Raw genomic sequence first — 15000 nt, forward strand, 5'->3', positions numbered from 1 at the left:
GAAGAAGAGGAAGAAGGAGAAGAAAAGGAACAAAAGCAACGACTGTAATGTTCCAGATTGTGAAACTTTCCGTTAAATTGCCATTGAATAAAAAACGGAAATGCGATCGAGAAGACCTTAATCGAGATTTCACGATCTCCTAATAATCGTTCATTCGAGGTTTCACGTTGTATCAGTTGAAAAAAATTACGGGAAAATTATCAAACATTAAAGTGATCTCGCGTGTTTTCTAATTATACTACAAGAACTAATACAAGTGGACAGAGGGAAGAGGAAAGCGATAGAAAATCTCCGAGATAATAAAAACAAAAAAAAAAAGAACAAAAAAAAGAAAAAAAGAAAAAAAAAGGGAAAAAAAAGTGAAGAAGATCGAATTTTCTCGGTCGATAAAAAATTCCAAATTTAAAGTTCGATTTTTCCGCGTATAAGGAAAATTTTTCTCGATAACGAAGAACTTAAAATAAATTGATCGTTTAAATTAATAATATAATATAAAGAAAAAATGAATACCAACGTTACGAACGTTTCGGATTATGAGACTGGTTATGAGTGCGGTAAAAAATGGGATTCGTTTCGTTCTAATTATGCACAGGTGCATGGTTGGGCAAGTCTATTAGTTTGCATATTTGGTTGCATAGCGAACAGTTTGAATATAGCAGTACTTACAAGACGTGATATGAGATCACCTACCAATATGATATTGACTGGTTTAGCGGTTGCTGATTTATTGGTTATGATAGAATACATACCATATGCTATACATCTTTATCTTTATCGTCGTCCAAGAAGGGACACATTTACGTACGGCTGGGCCGTATTCGTTTTATTCCATTCGAATTTTGCACAGGTCTGTCATACAATCTCAATATGCTTAACATTAACACTTGCTATTTGGCGATACATAGCTGTAGCGCATCCTCAAAAAAATCACGAATGGTGTAGTCAAAGGAGAACGATAATAGCGATCGTAGGTGCTTATCTGTTCTGTCCTATACTATGTATACCATTATACATAACGACCGAGGTAAGATCGCAAATCGAATTATTGGATGAGAATGGAATGAACGTTAATATGACCAACGTACAAAATAATAATTATTGGAATTATAGTATATATAATAATACATCGAATACGACCCTTTATTTCGTTAAATTAAAGGAAACTCCGATGGTCAATGGTATGCTAAAAGAAATGAACTTTTGGATCTACAGCGTCGTTATCAAATTAATACCATGCATGGTCCTGACCATTTTAAGCATTAAATTGGTCATCGTATTGCTCGAGGCTAAAGAACGTAGAAAGAAATTGACTACTACCGCGTTGAAAACTAACGACGAAAGATTGGCGGATAAAGCTACGAACGATCAAACAAAAATGAAAAAGAAAAAGGCCAATAGAAACATGGAGAAGGAAAGGCAAACGGATAGAACGACGATGATGTTATTAGCTGTTTTACTATTGTTCTTGCTCACCGAATTGCCCCAGGGTGTACTTGGTTTGCTCAGTGTCATATTAGGCTCAAGCTTCTTTCATACGTGTTACGTTATGTTAGGTGAGTTCCTGCCGAAATTTTTTTTCTTTCGTAACCTTTTTTTTTTGTAGCTTCTGTCTATCTGTGTCTCTCTCTCTCTCTCTCTCTCTCTCTCTCTCTCTCTCTCTCTGTCTCTCTTTCTTTCCTTTGCTAATAAAATTTAAAATAATTCAATGGAATCGTACCAAAATTTTCTCACACGATTGTTCAATATTTTCTTTTTGATTTTTTTTTTTTTTTTTTTTTTTTTTTTTTTCTATATGAATGTGATTATTTTATGAATGTTTCCTCTGTATTCATGCAAAAATAATATTTACTCGCACGCGTATGTATCTTAACGTATACTTTTATCTCTCTCATCTTTTTTTCTTCTTTTTCTTTCTTCTTTATTTTTTTTTTGTTTTTTTTTTTTTTTCTTTTTATTATTATCCTTGCAACGCTAAATGTATAGAATAATTCGATTTTCCGACGTTTTTTCTTATTTTGTCCCTCTTCCTGGTTTTTTTTTCTTTTCTTCTTTCTCTTTCTCTCTCTCTCTCTCTCTCTCTCTCTCTCTCTCCCTCCCCCTTTTCTTTCACCCTCCCTTTTTTTTCTCTTTTTCCTTTTTCCATTTTTATTTACCGAAATTCAAAGAAGGGAAAAGAAGTTAGCGTTGGGACGTCGATACACATAAATACACATTTTGATAAACTCACGTGATTCGTTCATCTTAATCCCACGAGATAATCCGTGTATCTATTCTCGAAATGAACCTTTCGACGGCACATTATCGCGAAAAGTCGATTCGTGAATAGGGAGGATGACACAGGGGAATGGAAGAAACGTTTGCTACGTTTTATCGGCAGTATCATATTCCCATTTGGTTTGTTCTTGTTTCTCATTAAATTTATCCGTTCTCTCTCTCCTCTCTTTTTTTCTCTGTCTTTCTGTCTCTCTCTCTCTCTTAATCTCTATTTCTTTTTTCCTCGTACAAAATCGTGCTCCCATTTTTACAGGAGAGAGAGAGAGAGAGGGAGAGAGAGGAGAGTGAATGTGTTTGTTATTATTGAAAGAAAGAAAAAAAAAAAAAAGAAAGAAAGGAGAAGAAGAAGAAGAAGAAGAAGAAGAAGAAGAAGAAGAGAAAAAATAAATAAGACATAATTAGACGTTTACAATAAATAACTCGAAAATAGCTCGATGCTATTCTTCCTAAAGAATATACACGTTTCCCTTTTGATTGATTGATCGATCGATTAATTAATTAATTTATTTATTTAATTTTATTTGTTTCTTTCGTTTTTCTCTCTCTCTCTCTCTCTCTCTCTCTCTCTCTCTCTCCTTAATTAAAATTTTATTAAGCATGTTCGATTATTTTCAAAGGAAGAGATAGAAAAAAGATAGAAGGAAAGAATAAGAAATTATAAAGAAATTATAAAAATATTTAGAGGACGCACGTGAACGACCTTGAGAGAAAACGAGATACGAATAAAAACGCATTCAGAGCTCGTTCATGCATTCGAACGAAACGTATTGAATAAAAATTCTTAATTATATTTAATTCTTTTCTGTCTGTATTTTCTTTCTTTCTTGTTTTTCTCTCTTTTCTTTTTTTTTTCTTTCCTTTATATTTTCCTTTTTTAACGAATTGAACCTTCATAAACTTTCTATAAAATGTATTAGTACCATGTATTACGAAAAGTTTGTAAAAAAGTGAATGGAGAGTAGTCGAGTGGTCGAAGAAAGAATAGCATGATTATCTCTAATAAAACATTATAAATATGGGTCACGATATCTACATAAATACATATATTATACATTACTTATATAAAATATCTTTATACTTACAAATATATATATATATGTGTGTGTGTGTGTGTGTGTGTGTGTGTGTATTTGTATGAAAACTGGGACAAGTTATATTTCTCTCGTTTATATTATCAATGGCTTGCAAAAAATAAGCCATTGTTTCGATGCGTTTCATGTGTTCTAACTTTTTGTCTTATTCTAGTATTCTGTCTCTCTCTCTCCCTCTCTCTCCCTCTCTCTTTCTCTCCCTCTATCCCTCCCCCTCTCTCTCTCTCTCTCTCTCACTCTCTCTCTCTAACTAACTATCGTCGAAAACCGTGAAACCGCAAGGTCCATACAATCGAACTGATGGCTTAGCTCCTTTTTCATTTCACTAATCGACTCGGCTCTTTGTTCCACTTGCGATAGTAAAAGATCGACCAGATTTTTATCTCGCTTGACTGATGACGCGAAAAGTAAGTACATCTTTTCCTCAAACCCCAGCCTCCCACCCGCCCTCGCCCCCAACCTCTCCGGCCCTTTTCCTCTTTTCTTTTCTTCTTTTCTTCTTTCCTTTTCTTTTTTCTTTTTTTTTTTTTTTCTTTTTCTCTTGTTTCTCTTTTTTGATCCCGAGGACAAATCATCTCTCCGCAGAATTACAACGAATAAAAATCAATGGTACGAATTAATGTTTTGTAGAAAAATCAACAAATTTTGTTCGTTTTGTTGACGCGAATAGTAAGTACATTTTTCAGCCGTCTCAACCCCCCCCCCCATCCTTCTTTCTTCTTTCTTTTTTCCTCTCTTCCTTTTTTTGTTTCCTTTTTTTTTTTCTTGTTTTTTCTTTTTATCCCAAAAACAAATCATTTCTTCGTAGGATTAAAACGAATAAAAATCAGAGTAATAGGAATTAATGTTTTTTTCTTCTTTTTTTCTTTTTTTTTTTTCAAAAAAGATAAATAAATTTATTCAATTTGATCTGTACTGTTCTGTTCTATCCAGTTCAGTTCAGTTCAATTTTGTACTACTCCATTAATTGGAGTTCGTTTCTCGATTAAACGTATATCTCAATAGATAATAATTTATTTATCTTTCGAATATCGTATTGTGTATGTACGATTACATGTATAGGAACACGCGTATACGCGCATGCGCGCATATGTTAATTTGCTCATTTATGGACTACTGAATACAAATATTGGTTTATTCGCTTTGTAACGTGTTAATATAATTATAAATATTTGGAGAAATTAATGAAAGAATTAAAAAAAAAAAAAAAAAAAAGAAAAAAGTAAGAAGGACAAAAAAATACATATTGTATTTTAAAACACGTGCACTCCTACGCGTACGCATACATAAATACGTATAGTTATTTCTGAAATGAAAATTAAATTTCTTTCAATATAATGATCGATCGTTAAGCAACTACAAGTTAAAAGAAAATAAAAATTATAATAGGGACATGTTAGTTTGATATTATTTTAAATGGGTTACAGATTTTATATCCAATAGAACGATCAATCCTTAAACAAATATCTAAAATAAAAAAAAAAAAAAAAATAATAAAAGAAAGAATGAAAGGATATGTTACTGTGTCATACGTGAGAAAATTTAATGATCGATTTTTTGAAGCAAATAAATAAAAACATGATAAAAAGAAACATAAACAAAAAAAGAAAATATATATATATTTCTTTTTTCTTATATATATATATATGTATATATACATTGCTCTGATTACATTGAACAAGAAACAAATTTAATCAACGTAACGATAGATTATTAAATTAAAAAAAAAAAGGTAATGAATATATATATATATATATATATATATATATATATATATATAAACAAAGAAAAAAAAATTCGTTTCGTACTATATAACTAAAACAAATCAACGTATTTATTCCTAACATTAAACGATAAAATCTTAGGAAAAAAAAAAAACAAGAGAATTAATTAATTAACGAATTAAAATTTTGTTCGAAAAATCGAAAAATAGAAAAGGATTTATCGTCCTCAAAAAAAAAAGAAGAAAAAAAAGAAGCTAAAACGAACGAATAATTTAATGTAACGATATAAATCGCACGTTGGACAGAAGTGAACATAAAAAAAAAAGAACAGAACAAATTGTTTCGATGTAATCAGTTCTGCAAAAAGGAAAAAAAAAAAAAAAGAAAAAAGAAGAAGAGAAAAAAAGAAGAAGAACGAAACGAACAAACGAAAAATTTAATACTACGACGATACAAATCTAAATCGAAGGAATGAATGAGGAATTTTCGTATGAAACAAAACAAAAAAAAGAAAAACAAAAAGAAGAAGTAGGAAAAGAAAGGGTAACAAACGAAAAATCCATAAAGACGATAGATTGATCTCGCTCTTTCGCATTTTAAAAGAATAAGGGATTAGAAAGAAAAAAAACGTAGCAGGTAAAAAAGAAAAAAAATAAAATGGAAGGAAGTAGTCAAGGAAGGGGAAAAAGAAGAGAGAGGTACAAAAAATGAAGGAAAAAAAGAAGGGAGAGAAAAAAAAAAAGAGAAAAAGAAAAATGGAAAAGAGAACTAATGATACATCAACTTTACTACTAATTAAGTTTCCTCGAAGACGAATTAGTCCCGATTTCTCGGTGACAGCCTTTCCAAGAGCTTTATCTACGTAAGTTCCCCGACCACTGTTCTCCCCCCCCCCCTTCCCCTATCCCGTTCTCCTTTACTTCACTCATTCCTTCGTCGTTCAATTCCAGCCTCCTCCTTAGTTATATCTTACATTTTTCAATATCAAGTTCGTACAACGTAGGACAGTCTGCTTTCTTCTACGATGACTTTCTTAACGCGAGAAACTCAACGACAGGTTTAGCGTGCTGGACTAAGATTTCCCTTCTTCGAAGTTCGACTAACATCTTCCAAGATGCATCGAATCGTGAACGAGCAAGGCATAAACGCGAGCCTTTCTGGATATCACCCACCCTTTCACCACCCTCTCTCTCTCTCTCTCTCTCTCTCTCTCTCCCTCTTTCTCTCTCTATCTTTCTCTCTTTCTCTCTCAATACTTCAGAGTGGCAAAGTTGTCCTGGTTTACGAAGTGCAAGCACGTGATGCGGCTATTATTCTCTCGCCTTCATGGCGAAGCTTCATGTAAAGGTAGCTCAGAAGTTCCCCTCCTCCATCCTCTTTCACCACCCTCCTCCTACACCCTCCTATACCCTCCACCACTCTTTCCCTCAGCTTCCTTCCTTCCATCTGCCCGTTCGTCTCTCAATCACCCCCTCAACCGATTCTCCTCCACAATGTACAACGTCGCTTCGAATAAAGAAGATTCGAGCCGCGCCGCGCGAAGCCTTTTTTTTTTTTTCTTTCTTTCTTTCTTTTTTTTCTCCTTTTTTTTTTTTTTTTTTTTTTTTTTTTTTTTTTTTTTTTTTTTTTTTTTTCTTAAGAATATAATACGATATTGATCAATCCTGGGCAGCAAATGCCGGGGCATTGTGTGCATTGAAAAATTTTTAACGATCATCCCATTTCAGGAAAATGAAGGGAAAAAAAAATTTTAATTCGCACGTATACACATACACGTAAAAAATGATTCATTCTATTTCATTTGCTCTTTGTTTGTTTGTTTCTTCCTTTTCTTTTCTTTACTTTGTTCTTTTTTTCTTTTTTACTTTTTTCCTCGCCCCCACCTCTCCCTCTTTTCCCTTAATTACCATTTCTTATGTTTTTCTTTTAATGTTCTTTTTTTATATTTTCTTTCTTTCTATGATTTTCTTTTCTTTTTTTCCTTTTTCTTTTTTTGTATTTTAATTTTGTTCCCATCAATCGTCAAGATTCGAATGAAACAATTTCGATTTTTCAATTTAATAGAGAACAATCAAAAAATATTTCAGGGCAAGTAAATTTAGGTGAAGTTGTTGATTATAGTTAAGAAAAAAAAAAAAAAAAAAAGAAAGAAAAGTGTGTATTAAGTACGTATGTATATGTATGTATATGTACATATGTACGTATGTATAGACGTATAAAATGAGAATCATTTTTTATTATTTTTTTCTTTTCTTTTTTTTTATAGATACATGAACAATTTTCATTTATTATATAGTACATTTTATTACATGTTATACGTATAATAATTTTATATATATATATATATATATTATTATTATTATCATTATTATTATTATATAGTACATATAATATTATATTGATATATACACATATATCATTTTGAATTAATTGCACATAAAATATTTTTTGTGCTCAGTCATTTTAATTTTCGTATTTTTATTTTTTATTCTTAATCTTTTTTTATTATCCATGTATACTATTATTAAATTATTACATTTTTCTCATCTAATATCAATTTATATATATATATATATATATATATATATATATTTTTTTTTTTCATACACATTATTTATCAAATTATCACGCATTTCCGTATATAACATACGTTTAAAAAATTAATCACGTATATGCATTTATTATTACATTATACATATGCATTTATATCAATACAATTTATCCCAGTTATAATTATTTCCTTTTTTCCCATTTTTATATCTTGACTTTAATTGATTTTTTATTACACCGCAAAGATCGTAGTCGATGAACTTTTGAAAATGTGATATATTCGAAATCAAGGCACGCGTTTGATCGTGAAAGCTAATTTCGTGAAGCGAGTTAATAGAACCGCCCTGCTTATATCATAGAGATTAATCGTGTGAAATGACCGATCGCTAATTACTCGATCGACTCGACGAATACAATTCCGTTCGTAAAAGCGAACGAAATAGTTCATCAGACGATTTAACGGTTAACGAGACTACAAGGACTATGATCTAATCGATCAAAACTATAATAATTAGGTATATATATATATATGTGTGTATGTATGTATGTATGTATATATGCATATAATGTATGTAATGTATAATGTACATACTATGCACTTATATATATAATATACAACGCGTTTTATGCGTTTCCATATAATATATAATATATAATATATAATATATATATATATTATATGGAAACGCATACATTAAACAACATCGTTGAATAGAACAATAGTAGAATGATAATATGGTAATATATTCCACTTCGTGTCCTTTATACACAGACATTATTATTATTATTAATATCATCGTCATAATTAAGTGCAATCATTGTATCATAATTATTTGTCAAATTATTATTATTATCATTATTATTATTATATTTATTATTATTATTATTATTATTATTATTATTATTATTATTATTATTATTTATATAACATATTTTATTCGTTTATCGACATATTGACATACAGACATTATTATTATCGATATCACCATCGTCATAATTAAATACAATCATTGTGTCATAATTCTTTGTCTAATTATTATTGTTATTATTATTATTATTGATATAACATATTTTATTTGTTATTGATATTTTGTTCGTAATTTTATTAATCGATATAATTATTATATAATAATAGAAATAGTAATATTGTAATAGTAAAATCCTATTATTTTAATAATAAAAATTACTATTAGTATTTTTCTTTTCTTTTCTTTTTTTTTGTTTTTTTTTTTTAAATTTTTTTAATTATTTAGTAATTATTATTTATATATTTAGTAATTTAGTAATTATTTTTATTAATTAATATTTTTAGTAATTATATTATTATTCAATTGAAATAATAAAATTATCATTTTGTATAATTTTATTATTACATTTTTTATTTATACTCGTATTCTTAAAAGTTAAAATAATTATATTATTAACCAATTAAAATATGTAAAATTAACATTTTGTATCATTACATTATTTACGTTTATTATTTTACTACTATTCTTTATAAATTAATTAATTGTTTTATTGAATAATTACAAGCAATAGAATTTATTGTAAAGTTACTTAATAAAAAATTAGTTAATAAATAAAATATCGTTACGATATAATAGAATCATTATTGGTATTCATTATTTAATAATAATAATAATAATAATAATAATTGAATACAAAATTAATACAATAACCGTATAAATAATTCAATATTCCGGTATATCTATAGAAATATTCTAATGGTAAAAAAATTTCTTTCAATTTTTTTTTTTTTTTTTTTTTTTTTTTTCATATTAAATACACTATAATATATATATATATACATGCAAGTTGTACTTGAATCTGAGTAATGATTATGATCAATTTCAAATTCGACGTTCCTCAAGTTTACGACTTGGACATTTTATGATCGTTAAAAATAATTTCCGACCTATTAGCTTGGATCGACAACATCTATCCGCTAACCATAAAACATAATAAACATTTGTTTGTTCTTCCTTTGTCATTATTTCTCTTTCTTTATCTATATGTCTCTTCCTTTCTCTCTCTCCCTCTCCCTCTCTCTCTCTTTCTCTCTCTTTCCCTATTTTTTTTCCTTCCTTTCTTTCTTTCCTCTTCTCTTCTTTTTCTTTTTTCTTACAATTAGTTTCCTTCGTAAGTTAGCACGATCGTTGAATTCCACGGTGAACCGAAATCACGGTTGAAGAACTTTCATTTTAATTAAAAGCGAAGACATTTCCAGGAAGAAGCTATGTCGAATAAAAATTGTCTACGATGTGTGCAATAAAAAATAAGAATAAGAAGAAGAAAAAGAAATAGAAAGAGGAGAAAATGAAGAAAAGCTCCGGAAAATTTTTATTCTAATTTTCTTAATATTAATATCAATATTTTTATTATCATTATTATTATTATTATTATTATTATTATTTCTTTATTTTTTTTTTCTTTCTTTTTTTTTTTTTATACCCGTGACTCTTATCATATTGAAATAATACTTGTGTAACGTAATATTAAAAGAAATGTTATATTATATAGTTAATGTTATCGTTAAATAAACATTATAATGGATTCTATAAAAACGTACGCGGATAAAAAAAAAACGTACGCGGATAAAAAAAAACGTACGCGGATAAAAAAAACGTACAGTTCTCAAAGTACATTGTACAAGACTTCATATACTTCGTTCTATTATAGACGGATATTTTATATAACTTCTATGATATATGGAAAGAAATACTTTTCTTGATATCACGGAATTCGGAAGAAGAAAAAAAATAATATGGAATCAATCGATATTGCTGTCCATGGTGGCCATAAAAACGTTCTACAAACGTGTTACGGGATTTATTATCGACAAAAATTTATGATCGCTTTTGTCAGATATTATTTCTTCTCTTTTTTTTTTTTTATTCTTTTTATATGAAATTTCTATTTTTTTTTTTTTTTTTTTAATAGAAACACCTAACAATTTTTTATTCTGTTAATATTTTATCAATTTGAAAAGAGACAGAAATTTAATATAAAGATATAATGAAAATTATATAAACTATGTACACGTAGATATTTTGATTAGAATTATTTAAATAATTATAAAAATTAATACAATTAATTTTAATATATGTAGAAAAAGATGAAAAATAAAAAAAGGCTATAGAAAAAAAAGAAAAAGAAAAAATTTTATTATATCGATTTTTATAATATAATAACAAAAGATATTATGAAAAATTATGATATATATATATATATATATAAGTAAAAAAAAACATATTATCACCATATATATTGATATTTTTTATTATACATAATAATTATAAAAAGAAACAAATAATTCATATACTAACGTTTAAACAAATTTCACAAATGACACTTTAATAATTAATATTTATTGAACTAAAATAATTAATACTTCTTCACTCGATGATTACGGCAATGTTACTGACACACTTCTACGAAACTTTATCCGATAGCGAAATACAATAACATGTAAAATCCTTGAAATGGCCGGATCACCTTTAAAATTCAAAGTCAAATTTATTCGCAATAAACAAACGATCTGACATATCTGTCTATATAACCAATGTAAATAAACACTCATCGAAAATGGCGATATGACTTATCGGGAATGAGATTTGTTTTGTTCCTTTCTTTCATTTCTTTTTTTTTTTTTGTCTTTCTATGTACACATCTCTTTTCAAAACGTACATACATTATATCGATCGATTTCGATATTTTCTGCTTTCATCAAACATACAAACACACACACATACACACACACACAATACTAATATATTCCTATACTCGAGATTATTCTTGATAGAGAATCTCATCCTCTCTCTCTCTCTCTCTCTCTCTCTCTCTATTTTCTTCTCTTCTGCATAAATGACTATTCTAACACTATGTTGAAACATATATAAATATGCATACATATGTATGTATACATATACATATACATATACATATATATATATATATATATATATATATATATACATATATATATGTATACATATGCATGTTCATATTCCGTCCAATATTGTTGCATACAAAAGAAGGTTTGATTCGAATGGTACGATTCAATGGTTTATTCTGATTTACGTTACAACAATAACAATATGCGGGATTATGCGATCTCAAAGAAACTTTAAGCAAATCGAATCAATTCGATTGTGTTTTATTTTTTTGTTATTTTTCTTTTTTTTTTTTTCGTTTTGTTTTTCTACATATAAGTCTTTCTATATTTTCACTCTTTCCTTTTCTACTTTGTATTATTAACTTATTCGCGGAGTATCAATTTATATTTCGTCCCCTTTTTATTAAAAAGAAAAAAAAAAGGAATAAAAAAAAGAATAAAAAGAAATAGAAAAGAAAAAAATATGCCATCGAATACATTTGGCACATTTTCGAGGCCGATAATGAAATGATAAACGTAATTCTCTCTCTCTCTTTCTCTCTCTCTCTCTCTCTCTCTCTCTCTCTCTCTCTCTCTCTCTCTCTCTCTGATGTGCAATTGGAAAGAGGAGAAAAAAAGAAAGGAAAGGGAAATAAAAGAAGAGGAAAAAAGAAAAGTGGAAAGAAAAGAAAAGAGGAAAAAAAAGAAGAAAAAGGCACAAAATCTATTCGTTGGTTCGATACAAACGTGAAAGGAAACGAAGAATTCGAAAATAAAAGTTCTTTGCTTTTTCTCTCTCCCTCCCTCTCTTTTTCACACAAACGCATGCACATACACACGCACGAACTTTTCTCGCAACATACACACTCTCTTTCTTCTTTCTCTAGCTCTCACACACACATACACACACACACATACACATACACATACACAGATACACACATTTCCTTACGCATGTGTGCGTAACACACATTTTTTTTCTCTCTCCTTCTCTCATACACTTATACTTTTTTCTCTGTGACACGCATACACACATATAAACTTACACACATTCCTTTCTCTCCAATTCTTTTACTAATAGCATTCCAACGGGAATTCTTGTAGAATTTTTATTTGTAAAATTTTGGATTAATCAGTCAAAGATAGAAATGGTAATGGAATCGTTTGTGTGTTTGGTATCAGCATATTCTGTGACGTTGTCATTCGAAATCGTTGAAATTTCAAATCGAACAACCGAATGTGTCTACTACGTCATTCTCTGTTTAACAAGGAAAATCCTCTAGTGTGATTGCGAAATACCTATTACTGTTTCGTAGCAGTCAACTTCATACGAACAAAATTTTAACAACATTGTTCTCTACATCTCGATTTTTTTTATTATTTATATTGACTTTCTCTCTCTCTCTCTCTCTCTCTCTCTCTCTCTACACTTTTATGTGATATAAATTATTATTAATAATATCGAAAAAATTCGATAAAGTTGCTATGACGAATCGCAAACGAACAATTTTTTAAGATAAATAATGACAAATTTTGTTTGATTGAAAAATTATTGTAATAAGTAATAATTAATCAATGATATAATTGAGAATCACTGAGATACTATCAGATGTAGATATATACGTGTCACCATTTATTAGATATACTCCAGCTAACTCTACTAAAACATGATTAATTTGTACCGAGCTCTATGGAAACAATGTCAGTATCGAATGAATCGAATCCCAATAATATCAGTGATTCTCATTGAAATTGATCGATAAATCGGTAGATCGATAGATAGATAGATCGATAGATATTTTAACAATTTTAACTCAATTATCAATATTTATCGCGATTTTTCTTTCCTTTTTTTCTTTCTTTTTATTTATTTTTTTGTATTTTTTGTTTTGTTTTTAATACAATGAACTTTTTTTTTTATATATAGAATTTTGATTTATAACATTGCAAGTGAAAGAAAAAGAAAAACCAAACAAATTTTCGCTTCTTTAATACGATTCGTATTTTGCATTGATCCTGCGTTCGAAAATTTCTTCCTACGTACGAGTACAATGACTGGAATCACAATAATGTAAGAAAAAGGAAAAAAAAAAATAAATAAAATAAAATAAAATAAAACAAGAAAAAAAAGATTAACAACGAAAAAGTAACGACGAGCAATAAGTAATACTTTCATTCACTTCTCCTTTTTCTTTTTTCTTTTTTTCAAATATCTATTGAAAATATTTAAAAGACGTAAATAAATCTTATATAAAGATATAAGAAAAAAAAGAAGAAGAAAAAGGAGAAAAAACAAAAAAAAAAAGAAAAGAAAAGAAAAAAAGAACAAAAAAAGTAAAAAGAACACGAACTAAAGCTTCCGACGTCAAATTTCGTAGAGACAAATTACTGCATCATCGATCATCGATTTTTAACTTTCAAAAAAACGTAAACGTAATATATCACTCGCTCACATAGACGACCCACGCGCGACCACTTACACGGACATATGTGAACATACACATACATACGCACGCTTTTCCAAGATTGATCTTGAAAGTATAAAAGAATAAACTCATCCGTGAGGAATTTCATTTTAAGAGAATACGATCTAAGAGAATATGATTGAAATAACGCAAATAAAGAGATCCAATGGAGAGATCAAAAACGAAACGACACAAATGTTTCAAATCAAAGAAAATTGAGTCAGATTTAAGTACATGCTACGATGCTTTATCTGGATATCCGTTCAATTTTATCAACAATATATGAAATTCATAAAACATATGAAACATATATGAAATTTCAATTGGAGGATGTATCAAAAACAAAAAAGATCTATGATGAAATACTTTATTGATGAAAAAAATATTACGTCCTTTCGTCTTTTATTATAAATAATATAGCTATAATAATAATCCATAATTGTACAGGCCTCAAAATTAATATCAAGTCATATTCACTTGGTATAAAATTATAAACTGGATACAATTTGAACAAAACTCTCATTTATACGTAATGAACAAATTTGGACTTTAAAAAAAAAAAATTACAGTATATTCTTCGTGAAGCCTTGGATAATAATAAATCAATTTGTTAAACTAATATTTCCAATTCTGTAAAAAAAAAAAAAAAAACAAAAAAAAAGAAAAAAAAAATTCATTAAACGAAACGTGCAATGCGAAAATTGTTCCAATTAAGTTCAATGTTGTTTTGGGGTGTCCTATATCATCCCACACTATCACAAGACTAAAGATAACAACGAATATAAGAAATAAAATAGTCCGTGTAAATCTTCTATGTACATATATGTGTATGTTCGCGCGCGCGTGTGTGTGTGTGTGTGTGCGTGTGGAAGGATAAATATAATATATATAATATATATAATATATATATATATATATATGCGTATGACCTAGATCATTATTTCTCAATCTCCTAGAGATTCGCGTTAAATTTTTAATTAACCACAAAATTATACCTTCTATCTTAGAACAAAAGCAAGAAA

General features: G+C 28.4%; 1 protein-coding gene across 1 annotated transcript in view; it reads left to right on the forward strand.

The window, feature by feature from the left end:
• LOC124422772 (G-protein coupled receptor dmsr-1-like) overlaps positions 1-15000 on the forward strand; it is a 22217-nt gene that overhangs the window by 719 nt on the left and 6498 nt on the right. The window contains exon 1 of the mRNA XM_046959658.1: positions 1-1553. This exon is cut by the window's left edge and continues 719 nt beyond it. Within this exon, the coding sequence (XP_046815614.1) occupies positions 503-1553 (1051 nt within the window). The 5' untranslated portion in view covers positions 1-502. The remainder of the gene's footprint in view (positions 1554-15000) is intronic.

Source organism: Vespa crabro, chromosome 3 (genome assembly GCF_910589235.1).
Source record: "Vespa crabro chromosome 3, iyVesCrab1.2, whole genome shotgun sequence".
Classification (NCBI taxonomy): domain Eukaryota; kingdom Metazoa; phylum Arthropoda; class Insecta; order Hymenoptera; family Vespidae; genus Vespa; species Vespa crabro.